The sequence below is a fragment of the Mauremys reevesii genome, linkage group 18 (genome assembly GCF_016161935.1).
Source record: "Mauremys reevesii isolate NIE-2019 linkage group 18, ASM1616193v1, whole genome shotgun sequence".
In the NCBI taxonomy this organism is placed as follows: domain Eukaryota; kingdom Metazoa; phylum Chordata; order Testudines; family Geoemydidae; genus Mauremys; species Mauremys reevesii.
Genome location: NC_052640.1, coordinates 13,309,767 through 13,329,233, shown reverse-complemented (window position 1 = coordinate 13,329,233; position 19,467 = coordinate 13,309,767). Strand labels below are relative to the sequence as shown.

Here is a 19,467-nt window from a genome sequence, read left to right as displayed (position 1 = left end):
TCTAATCATATTTGATACCAGACTCTGGCTGGTAGATATCTGATAAAGTTTGCAAGTCTTGTTATTACATACTAGAAAACCTACATGTATGCAGAAGTGCTGCAAAATCTGTACAAGGGGATGCACTGCCACATTTCTTTCAACAGCAACTCCAAGTGATAGGTTCCAGTATATACTTGTGTAGTACACATGCAGACAAATTAAAACTACTATGATGGGCTGCAAGAATCAGGGCAGAAAGCAGGAGAAAGAAGGAGGTCCTCAGAATTTTCAAAGGGAAGTGGGACACCCTCCTATGGCATCTCAAGAAAGAGAACCTCTACAACTTCCAGATTCTTCAGTACATTGGTTCCTTACAAGAGAAATACTGTTAGAAAGCATACCACTGTTTGTTCCTATGCTACTGCGGACACAGCTAAATGCCTGAAGAACTACCTGCAAAACATTCACTAATTCTGCAAGATTTGCTTTCAGTATTCTAGGATTCCTAGAATCAAAGGCTATTTACTTCTATATTAGTGTGAACCATAACACCACACTAGCCAAAGTAAAAATTCAGCTACTCTATAGATTGACTCAAAGTGGATCTCAAGGCTTGTCTACACTGTGCTGCACTGAGGACTATGGGAGTGTGAATTGCAGAACGTGATAAAATGTTGCGCTGTAACTGCCTCACATGGATGCTGTTGGCACAAAGTAAAAAGGTACCTACCTAGCGTTAACATACATTAACACAAACGAGGTACCTTTTAGTTGTGCCAGCATCACCCACAGAAGGCCGTTAGGCTGCGACATTTTGGTGCCCTCTGCAATTCACATCTCCACAGCCAACAATGCAGCACAGCACAGACGTAGCCTGTGTCTTGTGTTTCACAAAGCAGCTCCATATTACATGCTTGTTGTGAAAGTGTGTCATGTCATAATGATGTTTGGTTGTTGATCTAGTGCCCAAGTCTGCTAAACTAACCCCCCTATTATCAGTTTATAGCACCCTAAATGTGCTTTACTAAACCAAAATCCTAGTTTTGAGGGCTAACAAGCTGAAAGCGTGCCATACAATACTAACAAAATACAGAGTATGATGTGGTCTGACGAATGTAATGCATTACCAGAAGGGATCTTAAAATCTAACGTTCAGTTTCATGGGTAACATTTTGAAAATACAATGAACTTATAAACTAGATACAGGTAGAACTCAGTGACAGATGACTTCTGACAAGTTTAAGATGAATTGCATTCCTTTTTTAAAAATTCTAGCTCAATGCAAGAGCATTTTCATATGAAGTTGGGTGTACCTGCTTGGTTTGAGCTTCACTGGGTTGGGTCTGGCTGGATGATGAGGGGAGCTGTAAATCTCTTCAATAAGCTTTCTGGTCACCTTTTGTTTTGGCAGCACTTGTGCTTCGTAGTGAGTCATTTTATTTTCTACCCCAATCAGATCAAAAAGACACATGTCTGTATCCTAGGGTTATTGTGAAACAATAAGGTTTACAAGTCAGCACATAAAAATAATAAAGTTCAGCCTAAATGATACAGAATAACTAGACTCTCATCTTTGGGCTCTTTAAAGTGAAAATAACATTGCTGGCTTCTCTCATTTACAGCATATATTTTGGGGGTGGGAGGGGAAGAGGGGGAGAGAAATCAGTATTTTTTTTTTAGCTAATAAAAGTTAAACTGAAAATGTCAAATCTCCAGGTATTTTTTTGGCCATAACTACAGCTGACAGTCCCATCTTTAGTGTTAAATTGGCCAGGAGAGGAATTAAACGGCTAGAGTTAGTTAAATCAGGACTTAGATAAAACAGAGTTGCAGTTTTCCTGATATTTCAAATATAATCAACTGAGCTAAATACCAGAAAATACAGTTTGTAAATATAAAATTAGACTACAGGGCATACACAGATTTTTAACTGTGGAAAAAATGTTCAACTGTCTTTTTAACATGCCCATCATTACGTAGGCATAGTACATACGCATTAAAGACAGCAACAAACCCAGCCAAAGGGACCATGCCTTCACCTTTTAGCCTGCTTTCTTAAGGTGAAGAGGTTGTTTTCCCTTGCTCATCTAGAGCGACATTACTTCTTTGGCAATAAGCCATCCCAAACATCACCATGTGCTAACACAAGAACAATAGTGCATTGAATCAGAAAGTTCTCACCCTTGTGTTAAAAAAAGAAAGTCATACTGTCCCTTGGCTATTATAAATCCTGAAAGCAGGAAAATTACTTGGAACCCTGTAATTAAATATACTGCTACAGCCTATCCAGATTTTCTTCTCATTTAAGAGTGTATTTTTGGGCATAGGAAGCTCCTGAAGACAAGAAATACCTAACAGTAATGCAAAATGAAGCCAATTTCTCTTCGGGCAGCTGGAACATGAATGCAAACTTCTTACTCAACCATTTCTTAAAACTCATACGGCAGGGAGAAAGAGAAATGTAGTAAACGTGTTCAGTTAGGTGGTGGACTCTGAATAGCAAATTCATTCCACTTATAATCTATAGTTGGGCTTGCAGCACAGTCCCATGAATGAGAGGCTGATGCTGTGTTCACTAACCACCAACTTTCTGCAAGGACGATTTTTAAACAGTTCACTTTTCCACTCACCTCCCAAAGATCCCGTTCTAGTGCTTTTAGTACCAAAGAAGCAGTTCCATATTCTAGTGCCTCTGATACATACGAGGAGCTGGAAAGCCTGGGATTTATCAGGTCAGGGTGATTACAAATCCTTTGCAGTTGCATCAGAACGTAAAGGACACTGACAAAATGTCCACTTTTAAGAGCTTCCTGGGTTCTATCGAATAAAAATATATATATATATATCGTACATTTCTCAGTTTAAGCATAGTTTTTATAAAGCCTGAAGGAGACGTCATTGAACTTACAGGGCTAGAATCTGAAGTGTAATGTGTTACTTAGCAATCTTAATACATACTTAGGTTTTTAATGGAGATATGTTCCAGGAATATTTAGTATAACACAATATCATTTCAAAATATGTGAATGTGATTTTGGAATTATCATGAAACTGAGGAACGAAGGACACCGCCTAACGTCACAAACAGTCTAAACCACGAGTGGGCAAACTATGGCCTGCAAGTTAATCTGGTCCTCAAGCTCCCGCTGGGGAGCAGGACCTGGGGCTTGCCCCGCTCCGGCACTCCAGCCAGGGAGCAGGGTCAGAGAACGGTCTGCCTGGCTCCCAGAAGCAGCGGCATGGCTCCCACCCTGGCTCCTACGAGTAGGGGCAGCCAGGGGGCTCCGCTCCGCATGATGCCCCCACCCCAAGCATCGCCCCCACAGCTCCCATGGGCCGGGAACTGCAGGGGCGGCGCCTGCAGACGGGGCAGCGCACAGCAGAGCTGCCTGGCTGTGCCTCTGCGTAGGAGCCGGAGAGAGGATGTGCCACTGCTTCTGGGAGCCACTTGAGGTAAGCACTGCCTGGACCCTGCACTCCTGAGCCTCCCTCCGCGCCCCAAACCATATCCCCCTCCCGCTCTCCAAACCCCTGGGTCCCAGCCCAGAGCACACTCCTACACCCCAAACTCCTCACCCCCAGCCCCATCCCACAGCCCGCATCCCCAGCTGGAGCCCTCATCCCCCACCGCCCTAGACCAGAGCCCCTCCCTGCATCCTGAACTCCTCATTTCCAGCCCCATCCTGGAGCTCGCACCCCCAGCTCTGGTGGCTTTGTGGTTTGAAGAAGCATCCACAGAGGATAAGAATTATTCCAAAACAGCTTTTAACTGACCATCATTGATTTTAGGCTTCCAGAGGTAAATAATTGCTTTTTTCAAAGCCCATCATATCATTTGGCTCTAACGTTAGTAGTTTCAGGGTAGTTATGTCATATTCTTTGGTCATGATGAAAAGGTTAGGAAAAATATTAAATGCAACCACCCAGGACATAAGTAGTTTTTTACTCTCTGTATCCAAAGAGTAGAATCATAACAGTTTTTACTTTGCTATTTGAATTTCTTACCCTGGCTGCAATATGACATCTTCATACATAGCCTTTTGTCGATTAGAAAGACGACACTTTAGCACATGTTCATATTTTTTTGTTAGTTGCTTTTCAACATCTCTCTTTGATCTTCGCAAAATAAATGGTTGAATCATCTGAAAAATTTCATAATCTATTAAATACTCTTCCTTCACATTAAAGATACGTTGACAACTTGAAGCTAAGATTACCAGATATAATGCACACACAAACAGCAGTTATGGAGCCATTTGTGTATAATGCAATTATGCTACTACAAAACTGGCTGCAAAATTGCTGCTTGTTGGTTTTTTTAAATTTTTGCATAAAGGTGCTCCAAAATCTAAGCTTTTGGTTTTGTTTTGCTTTTTGTTAAAGACACTTTTAGCCCTTACTGTGTCGGGGGCAGGCGCATAAATCAAAACCCACCCTACAAGCTTTCTTACGGTTTTACTAATGACTGTACTGGATTCCCAGGAGCAGGTGGCTTGGGAAGATCCCTGCTGCATAAATTCTGGGCTCCAGACTTTAGGCCCAGTGTTCCACATAAGACACAATGCTTTGATCATGGTATAACACAATGCTTATAGGAGGAGTTCCTGTATCAGCTGATCCAAATGTTAAGAAAAGGCAGAGAATTCATCAATCTGAACCCTCCATGCCTGAGTCAACTGTGTTTTGGATACTGAAGTAAAAACGAGAAAATAATTAAATGACATACTCTGTGTAATCTTATAACAAGTTTATGGCAATAATCCTGATTCTCCTCATTGGCTGCCTTCACCGGGAAATCCAGATAAGATCTGGAAATTCCTGGAATTAGAAAATGCACCATGGTCCACAACTCCATCAAAGTATTATGCAAAGGTGTGTCTATCAGGAGCAAACGATGCTGGCTGTGAACAATAAGAAAAAGAAACTCAGTAATGAGGTTCAACAGTTAAATAGTTTTTAATAAAATAATGAGAGACATATCTAACACTCTGGGTATCTGACAAATACTTAAAACACAATAAATTAAAAACAAAAACCCAGCAACCCCATAGCATACAACACCAAGTACCCACAATAAACCAAATTAACAAAAAAATAAAACTAACTCTACATTTTCCCTAAATATTGCGTCCAACAACATTTGCATCTTCAGTTTGCCTGAAAGTCACAGACAGAACGGTTAAGACATAATGCTAATTATTAAATCGGAAATTAAAGACAAAATGTATCGGTGTTATATTAACATTTAGGACAGTTATCTTTATAGTTATAACATTAAACTACAGAGCTTTCTATCTGCTTGAGTCTTTTAATAAAAATAATTTTTAAAAAAAATGTTATTAACTTAAGCCTTCTGACACACTCATTGGAACTTTCATGCAAAATTAGTGAATCATCCAAAATAAAGCAGTTATCCATCAAACTAGTTGTTCATTTACACAATATAAAAAAAAATCATAGGAAATATTTCTGCTTGAGCAAGTCAAGGTCCAGAACAGAGCAGTTATAGCGCTATGTGAAGTGGTACCATTTGGTGCTGAGCAAGTCTCTGAACCTTGATTGCTCAAGTAAAGGGAACTCTACAGTGTGCAACTAACATACTATCCATGTAGGAACCCAGGCAGATAGAAAAATTAGTTCTACATAATTCTGGAACAGAATTCTTGAATTTGTGAACAGAAAAACTGATCTAAAAGCAACACGAAGGCAAAATTGTTGATATGCTCCACACCTTCGGAGATTGAAGAGTGCCTCCCAGTGCTTCTCAGTCATGTTTTTAATTTGCTGCATTTCATCTACGACTAGGTACTTCCATCGCATTTTCATGAAGGCATAGTTGCCTTTAAACAGTTGCTTGTACGAAGTGATACATACATTAAAGCTGTTGGGTTCCATCCATTCCTACAAAAAACAAAATAAATAATGATCCATACAAGCAATCTCCAACTGTTAATACTAGTAGGATAGAAAAGTAATGGCAGAATTCCAGTGATTATGATTGCATGCTATCCACTTTACAGCTATTAAAAAAATGCATCCCAAATGATTTATAAGCTAATTCTGGTCTTCAAACTACAGTAGGGGTCCAGGAAGTGAGTAAGGGTGCTGCATGTATTGTTCAATACTTAGGACACCCTATTGCATCACGTGCATTTTCAAAGAGACTTATGGATGAGAAGCTCTTGGTAAATGCAAGAAGCCCACATTACACTATTTCATTGTTCACTTCTTGTTATAACTCAACAAGAACAAGCTGCATAAATCTGTGTACCTACACAGTGATCTAGTCTCATCAGTAAAAATAAACCCTGCAAAACAGAATACCTGTCTCTTTGCTCTAAGTTCTCTTTGACTGCCAAAGTACAGAAGAATTTTCAATCCAGGGCACCAACGTTTCAATTCAAGCTCCCACTTCAGTATGTTACAACTTCGTACAACAACAAGATGAGGACCCCAATTACCTACAGGAGGAAAAATACAGCAAAGGACAATACAGACATGGGATAAATATTGAAAACTCATTTTCTCCCTTCTACTTTTAAAGTTAAAAAAAACAAAAAAACTGTATTGACAACTGTTAACTAGTCTGAGAGAATACAAAACTGTAATTCAAGGTTGCAGTTCTGTAACTGCAATTGTTTATCAATGGTTGAGTGAACTGAGTCATTTGTTCATTATACAATATATATATATTTTTTTAAATACTGTTAAACTGGAGACTTTTTACAAATTTGGCCCCCAAAATCCAAGGCCAATGTTAGATTGAACGGCAGGCTGTCAACTGCTAAAACTGTCCACTTAAAACACGAAGGCACCTGAATGTTATATTCCAATATAAATAGGTTTTTACTAAAATAATTGTCCTTGTCCATATGCTACCAAAGTCTGATTTGAACCCATAGAATCAAAGAGATGATGTAAGATTGAATCTCTGTTTATCTCTCTCTCTCATTTTGTCCAGAGTACATTTATTTGTCAGCTTCTGCTACTAGCTTCTGGTGTTGCTGGCAGCTGGCTCCTATCCCCTCCTCGTCCCCTTTATCAACAGCAGCAAAACTAATCTAATACCTGAGCCACCTTCAGTGTATCTGAATAGTGCGTTTTGCTGCCAAAACACTAGGTGTGCTGCATATACAGTTCTGCCCCGATGAACCCAACAGTTTTTCAACTGGGACGTGTCAGCACTTCTTAAAACAAAAAACACAGATTATAATTGAAAAACCCAGATTGCAGCTATATTAGAAATGACTTGTGCAGATCTGAGGTATGTGGTCAGCACATGTCAGATGCAATCTTTGGGAAGTTAGCATCCTTTTTGGTTTGTAAGTAATATGTATTAAAGTACAGATAACAGTTTGCAGCTCTGCAGCACCTTTAATCAGGCATCAAAAGAGCTTTATAAATACCTCATCCTTCACCACTTCTGGAGATAAATACTACCTCTTGCAAACCACAGCAAACAAAGACACAGATTTTAGAGGAAGCCAGGAAACAACAATCCCTTATATAACACAATGCAGCTTATTATCAAACACTGATGAGTGTTTTGAGTATCTTGACCATTTTTCTTAAAAAAAAGGAGATAGTTTAAGAGTGCTTGAGAACAGCACTTCTAGTAGCTACTCAAGAAGTGACTAAAACTACTAGCTTTTTGCCAATATTCTTAAAAGGATTCACCACAATTGTCGGCAAAGTTTCAAGAAATTTGCAGGACAGCTGTAAACAGGCAAAAGAGTGATTTATAATGGTAGTGCCGGTATACCTTAAATTAAAGTTGCATGAAACAGCAGAATTAGCTTACCTTCATTACAAGCCAGGTGTGCAAAAAAGGCAATGACTTGCACAGTTTTGCCAAGCCCAGCCTCATCTGCCAGAATACCATTCAGATTCTTTTTATATAGCTTTGCTAACCAGTCCAGCCCAATCTTCTGATACTCTCTGAGAGTCCCATACAATAAAGATGGAGTATTATATTTTACCTGTGCCAAAAGAATATATGTATTTACGTTGCTGCTTTTGATCAAAGGTTTGAGTATGATTAAGTTCAAGGAAGCAAGTAAACAAACATTGCCTTCTCTAATGCCACAATTATGAAGATATTTTACTATTCATTGATTGTTAAAAAAATAAAATCTATTAAAAATGGTGCAAAATTTCTTGAGGAAACAGCAATCCTACTTGCTTTCTACTTCTAGCATTCCTTTTAGAAGATCCTGACCCACCCATAATTAATTAAGCCTCACAACACTCTCTATGAAGTACTATACACTTTTACAGATGGAGAAACTGAGTAATGAGGAATTAAGTGAATTGCCTATGACCAAGATCCAGTCATTGGAAGAATGGTGAATGGAATCCCAATACTTTCAATTCCTATTCCCCTCAGTAAGTCAGGGTACAAGGCTGCATCCAATATTATATTGGCTAAAAGGCGAACAACAAAAGACATTCCTTTATGTATTTACAGTTTTAAAGCTACACTTTTAAAAAATAATCTTTATGCACAAACACATGCTGTAATGGAAAATGAGAAGCTTTACCGCGGTCAAGATACGAGCACTCCCTTTAGGTAACAGTGCTTCCGCAGCTGCAGCAACTTCTGTTATGTCTTTTGTGTGTTTCTTTGCAGCATTTGTTCTCTCTACACTCTTATGTTGATCAATGCTGAGAAGTGAATCTATGAGTACCACGTCCTTCTGAAGGCTTTCCTGGTCTCTTGTATGGTCTTCCAATTCTACATAAGATGTAAGTTGATGATTATTTTACACACAGACATAAAACATCAGAAGTAAGTTACTAAATTGTTTTAACTGTTTCTATTATCTTCTGTTTAGCCAAGTGAAAATGAAAATCAAGTTAAGCACAGCGCCATGTTCTGAATGCTCACATTAACTATCTTGTAGGGGCCATTGGCACAGAAATACGTTTTTACACTCCCTCTAAGAAATTCTCTGACATTTCCCAATTTCCTAAAACTGAACCCAGAATGCCTAATTCTGTGACCAATGATATCTATGACACATAATGATAAGAAAAGTAACCACTCTGCATGCAACCCTATATACTTCATTTATAAGCTTTTCTATGGCTACCCTCACTATAGTTTCTGACCATCTTCAAATGTTACTGGATCTATCCACACAACACTCCTGTTAGGTAGGTTAGGAAGTATTATCCTCATTTTACACATTGGGAACTGATATACAGAGATTAAATGCTTTGTACAAGATCATATAGAAAATATTTTGCAGTGCCTGGAATATAACCCACGGTTCCCAAGCACCTTTCCAGATCTTTAACCACAAGACAATTCCTCCTTTCATACAATCCCATAGACACCAGTATTGTACTTTTTATTAATTTCAGATGTGACTTACTTTATGTTTGTTCTCCCATAGCATGAACCATCTTGATAAAATGAGCCCATTGAACAATCAATTGATTTCAAAATGAATGTTAGTAATTTCTTCTAACAAAAATAAAATAAAAATAAATTTACCTTCTTCACTGGTGTCCTCTTTGTTGTCATGTTTAGGCTGGGGCCAGTGAAAATTCTCTGAAAAGGCACCTTCATACATCTTTACTAAGTCATCCAAAGGCAATTCAGCTGAAGGTTTTTAAAAGAACAAATACAAGGATATTAGTACTAAAAACTAGCAGTTATCATAACATTACTTTTTAATAGTTAAGGATACTTTGATATATGTTGTAATCCACACAGTACTCAACTGAGAAATTGACTTTAAAGATAATTAACAGATGGAAGCAAAGAGACACTTTTAAAGTCAGTAGGCTCAACCCAGAAGGTTCTTACCACAATACAAACCCACTATATAATCTGATAATCAGTTACTGCTTAGGAGAATCACAGCACTAAAAAAACAGCAGGCTTGTTAGATATCAAAACTGAAGTACATTGGAAATCTCTGTGGGGTACTTTGCGCAGCAGCAAAATGCACCTGCTCTGAACAGTTTTACAAAAGGGAGGTGGTTACTGGCACAGTGTCCTCTGGAAAGGCCCCTTTCCCTCTAATGCTTAGCTTGTCAAGATCTGAAATAGACCAAAGCTGCTAGCCTTCCAGACTTGCTAAAAAGCTATTCTGGTTGAGCAGGCACTGGTGAAGAGCCAAGGCAACTGAGGCTGGTGGAATTTCTATCTAATGGGAAAGTGCTGTGGAGGGTTTTAAGCAGCATTGCTCACATGACCAGTGATCATGGTAGCTGCGAAGAAGGAGGAGAAGTGCTGCCATGTTAGTCAATTTTTAATTTGCATCTCCAATGCGCTTGTGTTTTCAGTGTATATCAAGGGCACTTGGAGATTTGGATGAGACCCTTTTATAGTGAAGAGTTTGTATAGGAGCAACATCTAAATAAAAACATTTACACAAACTCTTTTTCAAACCAAATTACTCAAGAATTAGCTAATCATTATACATACCACTCCATAAACACTAACATTCATCACAGTCCACTATTAAGAACAACAAAAAACACACACAGGAATACAAACTAGACATGATTTGAAAGTTGAATGCATTCAGAAAAACATTCATTTGATGGCTACCATATTTGTAAAACATAGTAACTACTATACATTTTCACATTTTACTCCAAACCCCACCAATATGTAGCAAACTTGTGTCCACAGGCAATCCACATACCTACCTTCTTTGGCTAAGTTAGAAAGTTCGGTTTGATGGTTTATATTTCCTTCTTTAGCCTCCTGCTCTTCAATTGTCTCCTCTTCATCTTCAACTATCACCAAAACACACATTTATAAAGGCAGCTTAGTTACACAACTATAAAAAAAATCAGAATATGACTGATAGATCTGCCAGTTTAAGCCTGCTTTGGAGATTGTTCCCAAGTCAAAGGCATTGGATATCACAGTGGAATTTTGCGAGAGAGAACGGTCATTAAGCTAGCCTCGTCTCGGTATAATTGCTGAACTTTGGATAGTGGTCATACAGATTGCAGCATCTCCATTCCTTCGTATCTGTGATCTACTGAGGTGTACAGGTTCAAAAGATCTCATCAGCTCAAGAAGCTATGCAAGTCACTATTCAGGTATCTCTGAATCTCACTATAACCGGATATCACTGAGAACCTTAGCAGGATTCCAAAAAGGATTAGATATTTATATGAACAACAAGAATATCCAGGATTACGATACTACCTTCTTTTTAACAAAAGAGGTTTGGAAGGGATAGAATCCTTCATGCTTCACGGCATAAGTCAACCTTGAACTTTTGAGTGTTAGTAGGAAACTTTCCCTGGGGCCAGGTTATCCCACAACTGCCGGAGTTTTTCCTCTCAAGCAGTCTGTATGCTGTCAAACCGGATATTGAACTAGATGAATCACTAGTCTGATCCAGTATAGCAATCGCCCTGGAGGCTGGGAAGAGGAGGAGGAGATAAAATTATAATCAGATATACTGACCCAGAAGAGAAGATTTTCTTCCACTCCCAAGTTCTAGCAATACCAGCATCCATGCTTCTAAAAAGGTCTCTTTATTAATATTATTTTGTTCTTAAAGTGAAAACTGTAGCTCAGTTCAGCTGGTATTTTTACAAATAAGGAGCACACAACGGAAGAAGCCAATACCACAAATTTTTTATTCATCTCTTTCCTTGGGCATTTAGGGAGGGATTGGGTATAATAGGTAACAAGAGTGAAGTCTTGGTAATAAAACCTCACTGAAGTACCTTCCCTCACTCTGCTATTTAATCTTTGCAGCAAAGTGGATAAGGTTGGCAAGTATGTTGCAAAAATGCAGGGTATCTGGATCAGCAGATTGAAAATTAGTGTTCAGTTTTTAAATATATAAAATACATACCCACACTTCCAAAGACAAATGCACCAAGCACCGTAGACAGAATTTTAAAAAGCAACTAACCTTCCTCATCAGTCAAGGATGTGCTTGCCTTTCTTTTCCTTCCAGATGACAGTGAACCCTAGCATTAAATAATTTAAATGTTCAAACCCAGGGAATATAAAGCCAATATATAAACACGACTTCTAGGACAGGAGGAGGCTAAATCTCCATCCAGTTCCTCTTTAAATCTAGCTATCCATACTAATATTTGTATAATAAGTTGACCAAAGTCAATCAAAGGCATCCACATGAGTGGAATTCCACTGATGTCAATGGGACTCTATGCAGATATAAAGGTCCAGCTACAGAGATCACTTTGTAGGATCAGAGCCTGTATGTGTAACTGGGTAAATAATACACCCTTTAAAAACGTCCAAACATCTTTTTCATCCCTAAACACTAGAATGGCCACTTCAAAGCCCTTATAGGTTCCTGGATAAACATTAACTCTCTTTTCAAAAGGTATTATATTATCAATCTCAGACACACACAAAATTCAGAACATTCAAATGTCAAAGGTTTATGGTTCCTAACAACATACTGTGTTTTCCCCCCTGCACCCACAATGATGAATTGTTTATGGCCAAAAACTCAGAATTAAACTTCCAAAAAACTGTTTAGTGTCAGTTTGTGTGTTAGTCTAAAAGAGCAGCTTTAATGTTTATTTGAAACAGACAAAAAAAAAAGTGTTATTTCATAAGAAGCAGTAATATTTAGAATAAATCTGAGACTCTAAGTAACAAGTAAAAGAGAGACTTACCACCTCACTTTCTTTTTCCAATGAAATGTCTTCTGTAGGTTTTGTATCTTTCCCTGGAAAATTATTACAGACATCCAACAGTCACTCAGCAACTTTGTGTTTCTTATGTTAACATTTAATTGCATCCATGAGAAAAAACCATCAAGATAAATAAGGTCTAACAGTAAAACACAATAAATACCATGATTCACAATTTGTATTTCTACTGTCAAAAAGATGAGACCTCATACTTGACTAAGTGGGCGCAAATATGTAAAAACTGTAGAGTGGGCCATGAATTTATACCCCAGTTTTAATAAACTGAAACACAATTACCTTTATTTGAACTTTTCCTTAAATTCAATGCTTTTTTCCTTTTCTCTTGAAATTCAATTTGCAGTTTTATTTCAACAACCTAATATATAAAATTGCAACAAAAATGTGATTAGAGCCTCTAGATTTTAAAAAGACTTTAAAACAATCTTGCAGTCACACATTTTTTTTTTAAGGAAGTGGACAGTTTACCTGTTCAATATTTGACCAGAAGTATTCTATTTCTCTAGCAATTGAGGCAGCAATGCGCCTTAACTTGTTTTGTTCCTCTTTTCTGGCTCTCTCTTCATTAAGTTTCTTTTCCTCATGGTAGCGAGCCACAGTTCTCACCATCTAATAAAAATCATTACATTCTGAATGAGGTTTCCTCAAAATATTCATCACCATATTTCTTAAAATTGGACTTTTTACCCATCAACCAGATGTTAACTGTAGCATAGTTTCAGTGCACCTATGGTGTAATTAATCTTCAATATTTCTATAATCTTTCTATGTCAGAAAAGTAACTGGTATGAAATCAAAAAAGACAGAAAAGTCTATTAGATTATGGTCTTATTTACATTAAGGCTACTTTACTAATGCAAAATTAAGTCCTAATGGGTTACTGGAATAATTTATAAGACATACTTTAGAATTTCCTTGTGAAATAAGTATTTCAAATATAAACTAAAATAATCTAAAATTTTTGAACAACAAGGTAAGTGGTGCACTGCGTTAGGATATCGCCTGTAAGGAGAAGGGATCTGAATTCACAACAATTTAAAATACAGAATAGGAAATGACATACTGAATTAAACCAGTGGTCCTTAATAATCCTATATCTTGACCCCAAAAGAGGCCAGCACTAGATGCTTCAAAGGAAGGTTCAAGAATCAACACAATGGATAATCATGGAATAACATTCCCTGACAGGAAGTTTCTTCCTATCCCCAGGCACTGAGGTTATACCTAACACAGCAAAGAAAAATTCGCGGTTGGTCCGTGCCAGCCAACTCAGGATCACAGGGCTTGGGCTGTGGGGCTGTTTCACTGCTGTGTAGACTTCTGGGGGTAGGAGGACCCCAGAGCTCAGGCTCCAGCCCACGCCCAGAAGTCTACTCAGCAACGAAACATCCTTGTAGCATCAGCACAAGTTGGCTGGCGCCAGCCAGCCACAGGTTTTCTTTGATGTGTACACACGCTTAGTGGTTGATTTATGTACTGAGGTGTTAAGGGTTACAGTCCTTTAAAAAGAGAAAAGAAAAGAAAAAAAAAAGCACTTACCAAAAATGGTCACAATTTTGGATGTTCTCTTCCGTAGAAGTGTCTAATTTATTTATTTTTTTTAAACTTTTACTAAATGCTTCTATTCAAAAATATCTTCTGGCAGCATGTTCTAAAGGCTGACGCATACTTTTAAAATATATATATAACTAATGCATTTCCTTATCAGTTTCAAATTTATCTTTCAGTATCGACAATTCCCTTACTTTTGTATTATGAGTACAGATAAACAGTAGTACCTGTTTTACCTACTCTGTACTATTTATTATTTTATACCATTCATTCTGGTTCCCTCTCATTAATCTCCTAACTAAATTAAAAGTTGTGTCACTCTCCTCATATAGAAACCTCTTCATGCCTCATTTTCATTGCTGTCTCTGAATTCCTTCAATTTCTGCTATATTTTTTATGAGATGGGTTGATCAGAACTGAACAAAGTATTAACCACCCAAAAGAATACATATACCTATTTGTAATAAAAGTGCTATATATTTATTTTTGGATGGGAGGGAGTGACTGATGTGAGACACATGCACTATGGCCACAATTTTCAAACTTGCCTAACGTTAGGATCCTAAATCCTTACTCATGCACCTAAATGAGTGGTCTGTTTTTCAGAGCTGCTGAGAACGCAGCATTTGCCACTAAAGTCAATGGCAGATGCTAGGTGCTCAACACTTCTGAAAATCAGGCCAATTATTTAGGTGAAATGCCAATACTTTACACTCCTGGTACTCCCTTCCATCTAAAAACATAAGGATTTTACTATAGCTAGACAACGTACGTGTTTCAATAACATTGTTACAAAGATGGCTGACAGCAAGACCAGTTATTTCTCTTCAAAAACATATTTCAAAGTACCTTCTTAGCAGTAACCATCTTCCACCTTCTCTCTTGAGCAAAATCAGTTGCCATCCATTGCATTTCTTCTAGTAGATAATCCCAGTGAGATTTGGGTCTCGGGGCCTCCTGGAGTTTCGGCAATCGTCTCAGGGACCACAAGCCTTCCTTCCTCAGCTCTGCTATTCGTTGATGGATTTGATTTTCCTACAAAAAAACAACAAAAATAAATCCCTCCACAAATATGTCATGTACAAATACATTTCAATGACAGATACCTCTGTCCGGCTGTAGCTATGATAGTAGCTGAATAAAAAAAAAAACAGTGTTCTAAAGTCCCAATATCATAAACAAATTTTACATTTAAATTTAATGCTACACCATGGGAAACAAATCAAGTCTGCACATAGCACTGACGTGCCAAAATTAACAGACTAAATGAGATTCAATTGTAATAAGAATTACAATAGTACAAGACAGACAGACACTTCGTATGAAAGAATAGCAATCAACTTACAAGACCTACGGAAACTACACTGAACTATCCTTTTTTACTGAAATCAGAGCTTTACTATATAAGGAAAATATAAGAAAGGATAAGACTATTTCACTACAAATCCTCCTTAGCTGTTAGGAGAAACAAAATCTACAAGGGTCCTGTTAAAGAGGCAAATGACCAGGCTCAATTTTACTAGAAAAGTTATCTTACCACAACAGCACATCTTGAGGGATCAGGTGTGATCAATATTACGGAAATACAAAAAAGAAAAATGCATGTAGCAAAGGAGACTGCTTTCATAAGCAGTTTTATCTCCAGCTTCTTTGGAAGTGCATAAAATAGAACAACCAAAAAATGCGAGAAATAAAAATTGGAACTCTCCTGTGTGTATTAACAGCTCAACAATGTAACCTTTCTTCATGTTAGTGGTCTTTAGTTTCTGAAATAAAATATCTTACCAGTTTTACTTGCTCAGCAAGCTTGTCTTGAGAGCTATCCTGCGGTAACACTGCTGCATTCTGAGCTGGGCTCTGTGTTTTAGGTGCTGTAGTTACGGCTAAGCCTGGGGGTTTTGATGCAATAGGAGACAGTGATTTGTTAGTTGCTGGAGAGGTTCTGTTTGTCTGTACTGGATACGAAGAAAGCGGTGCTGTGCCTGAGAGAGCTGCTGGTGGAATAGAGGAGGTAGGTGGCAATGAATTTGCCGTAAGACGCTGAGAAGTTTGGGCAGCATCTGCAGATGGTCGTGTCAGCGTCACAGTCTGTGGAGAGATAAGGAACTTTATAATCAGATACTATCTAACACTGCATTACAGAAGAATGTGTTAGCTGGCCAAATGCTGACCAAACTTTAATCCACTAGAAAATGTTTTCACTCCTCAGCCATATACTACATTTAAAATGCTTTACAAATGCTTTACTCAACAAGCTACATCTACATAAGTTTATTTTGTCTTGCAGAGTTTAAAAATTTCAGCCATTTAACATCTGTCACATATTTAGAAGAACAGACTGCTGTCATTCTCCCAGTTATTGCAACAAGAGTTGTTTTAGGAGTAAGCTTTTCATATTAGGCAAACATTTATATTTATATACCTGTTGCTGTATTGCAGCTTGCGGCTGGGACACTTGTGTTGGTGTCTGTCCTTGTATATGGAGTGCTGGCTGTACCTGCTGTTGAAGTGGTGTTGGGAGCTGGCTATGTGGAGCAGAAGTGATGGGTACACTTTGGGGCTGGGTCTTCACCTGAATCTGGGGCTGGGCTGGAGACTCTACTATCTGTGGCTGTTGCTGTGAAAGCTGCAATGCAGCGGGGAGAGACGTTATGGGGACATTAGCAGGTTGCAGCCTTCCCGGCAGTTGAGGTGGAGGAGTGTGTAAACTTGCTGCATTCTGCACAGGAGGACCTTTGGATGGGTCATACTGTTGCTGGCTTTGTTTCTGTCCAGTGAGCTGTACTGCTTGAGGAGTTGGAGGCATTCCACCTGCAAAGCAAGAGGAAATCAGCACAGATGAATTTTAAGTGTCAGTGTTTTTTACTACTTTAACCAGAAAATGGTTAGACAGCCAACACGTTTTGACTTGTTACTTACTTGGTGATAAGATACCATCACTTTGAAAATACCACATCACAATCACAAAAATAAATCACCATTACAATAAACAATCTATCATGCAAAGGAACCCAGCTAGCAATTTTTGAATAAGAATCAATTACAATAAAATGCATTATCTTTACTAAATTGCCTTCTGGGTTTCCTAATTGTTTTTTCAACTATTTATGAGTTAGCAGGCGCTCAAAAGTCATTGAATGTTGTATACAGAGGATGCTGTACATTAACACACTTAGACCAAAAATGACCGTCAGTGAACTAACACCAGCAATGAAGTACAAACAACATTTATCACATATATGGCAAAGTAGGAGCTACTTTTTTCACAAACCCTTAGTTTAGATCCAGAGCTCCTAAGCTAACCATTTTGCACCAGAACGTGAGACATACTTCCATGCCCACATGCACCACTGGAGCACATCACTCAGCTCCTTAAACAAACCAGGCATTGCATACCAAGAATTAATTTACAAGGAGAAGTCTATGGTGGAACTAGGATCTCAGAAGACTAAGAGCCTAAGTTTCTAGTCCCATTACTTACATCTCCTTGTTAAATTAATTTGCAATTGGCATGTGGTGACAGTACCTTGTGCCGTTGGCATTAGTTGTTGTAGAGGAACTCCTGAAGCCACACCTGGATGCTGAAAAACCATCCCATGACGGCCCACTTCAATTCGTGGTCTCTTAGACGAATCTGTGATATTCAAATTCCATTTATGGCATGGTATAATGGAATGGTTTCAGTTTACAAAGCAAAAGTACTACACATGGTTTCAATATTAGCTCAGAAAGCTACAACTCTACTACACATGTGTAGCATTCATGAGGTATATGCACCAAGGGCAGAGTTCCTTTATATTTCAAGGTGGCCAACTTCACTTTCCTCAGCCAAATGACAGACTTGTTAGTATTTCTACACTTATCAAATCCAGTCCCATTTGTTGTAGGTGGAACACACTGCACCATACCAGTCACAACAAATAGGCCAAAGGATCTGGCAATTGCCAGGGTGAGGCAAAGCTACATTTCAATAATTATGCAGTAGTGGATCTTCTATTTTCCTTCCAAATAAAATTAAATTGTTGAAGAAGAACATACCTGCTGGAGTAAGTGCTTGCTGTCTCTTAAAAGCTTCAATTTCTATGGTATTCACAGTCCCCGTTACTGGAGTCCCTGTGTGCGTTTGCTATTAAAAAAAACCAAAAATCATAAAAGTTCAGCTACCTCATCAGTTTCCCTTACAACAACACATGACGTTACAGTGAATCCAAAGAAAACCTACTTGTATTATTAGCTCTTCAAAATGATTGTATACTCTAAAAAGTAAGACTTGTTCAGTATCTTCCGGCAATTTTTAAATACTCCTATAACAAAGCTATATAAAGTGATCCTGAGCATCTTTCATTCAGCTTTCAAGTATAATTATGTTAACTAAGAAGAGAAAATCAGTTATGTGTGTTATAAATTTTGTGTTTCAAGGAAAGTGCTATTAAAACTAGGATATGGGGTGGGAGAAGAAATATACTTGGCCATTATTTTTCTGGGTTCCTTTTGCTATTAAGGATTTACATTTATACAAGACCTCTCTCCTTCCGCCATCTGCCTGATGCTGCAATGACGTTACAACAAGGGGTATGTCCACACTACCCGCCAGATCAGCGGGTAGTGATCGATCTATCGGGGATCGATTTATTGCATCTCGTCTAGAAGCGAAAAATCCATTCCTGAACGCTCTGCCGTCGACTCGGGAACTCCACGAGGGCGAGAGGCGGAAGCGGAGTTGATGGGGGACCTGCGGCCACTGATCCCCCGCCATGAGCTGAAATTGCATATCCTAGATCGTTCCTTCCCCCCCACACCCCAGTGTAGACCAGGCCTAAGTGAATGTATCATCACATGGTTATTGCATTAAAAAAAACAGTCAAAAACTGAATATTTTTACCTCACTACAGAATTAAATATATGGCAAGTTAGATTGGGAGAACAGCCCTTGCATACTACTAGTATCAGTAACCAGCAAATATGGTAAAATATAATAAAGACAATTTATTTATTTTTAAAAAAAATTCAGTATGAAGGGCTAACTTTAATTCTGCATATGAATGAAGTTAATTTGGATCTTGAAGAGAGTTTAAGCTTACCAAGGGGCCACCAACATCATTGTGGGCTTCCACAGAAGCTGGGGGTTGGCATGCCTCAGGATTGAGCCCCACAAGTCAGCTGTTTAACTTGGCCAAAAAATTGCTCAGAATCAAAATGTGGAATAAAAAAATCTCAACCCAGGTGCAAATTTCAGCTCCACTTCTCTGGATCCCAGACTTA

General features: G+C 38.4%; 1 protein-coding gene across 13 annotated transcripts in view; it reads right to left on the bottom strand.

Moving 5' to 3' along the window:
• The window catches only part of LOC120386326 (E1A-binding protein p400-like), a 64,223-nt gene that overhangs the window by 36,500 nt on the left and 8,256 nt on the right, over positions 1-19,467 (bottom strand). For 10 of the 13 annotated variants that reach the window (XM_039505501.1, XM_039505504.1, XM_039505507.1 and 7 more), the window contains 19 exons: positions 18,244-18,331; positions 17,732-17,839; positions 16,628-17,016; positions 15,991-16,293; positions 15,055-15,240; positions 13,123-13,263; positions 12,934-13,012; positions 12,619-12,671; positions 11,880-11,937; positions 10,648-10,737; positions 9,482-9,589; positions 8,523-8,716; positions 7,784-7,961; positions 6,307-6,443; positions 5,714-5,883; positions 4,709-4,883; positions 3,988-4,124; positions 2,613-2,799; positions 1,296-1,462 (listed from right to left, as the gene is read on the bottom strand). In XM_039505501.1, the coding sequence (XP_039361435.1) occupies positions 1,296-1,462; positions 2,613-2,799; positions 3,988-4,124; positions 4,709-4,883; positions 5,714-5,883; positions 6,307-6,443; positions 7,784-7,961; positions 8,523-8,716; positions 9,482-9,589; positions 10,648-10,737; positions 11,880-11,937; positions 12,619-12,671; positions 12,934-13,012; positions 13,123-13,263; positions 15,055-15,240; positions 15,991-16,293; positions 16,628-17,016; positions 17,732-17,839; positions 18,244-18,331 (2,948 nt within the window). The remainder of the gene's footprint in view (positions 1-1,295; positions 1,463-2,612; positions 2,800-3,987; positions 4,125-4,708; positions 4,884-5,713; positions 5,884-6,306; positions 6,444-7,783; positions 7,962-8,522; positions 8,717-9,481; positions 9,590-10,647; positions 10,738-11,879; positions 11,938-12,618; positions 12,672-12,933; positions 13,013-13,122; positions 13,264-15,054; positions 15,241-15,990; positions 16,294-16,627; positions 17,017-17,731; positions 17,840-18,243; positions 18,332-19,467) is intronic. The other 3 variants (XM_039505511.1, XM_039505505.1, XM_039505508.1) reach the window with 1 other exon arrangement.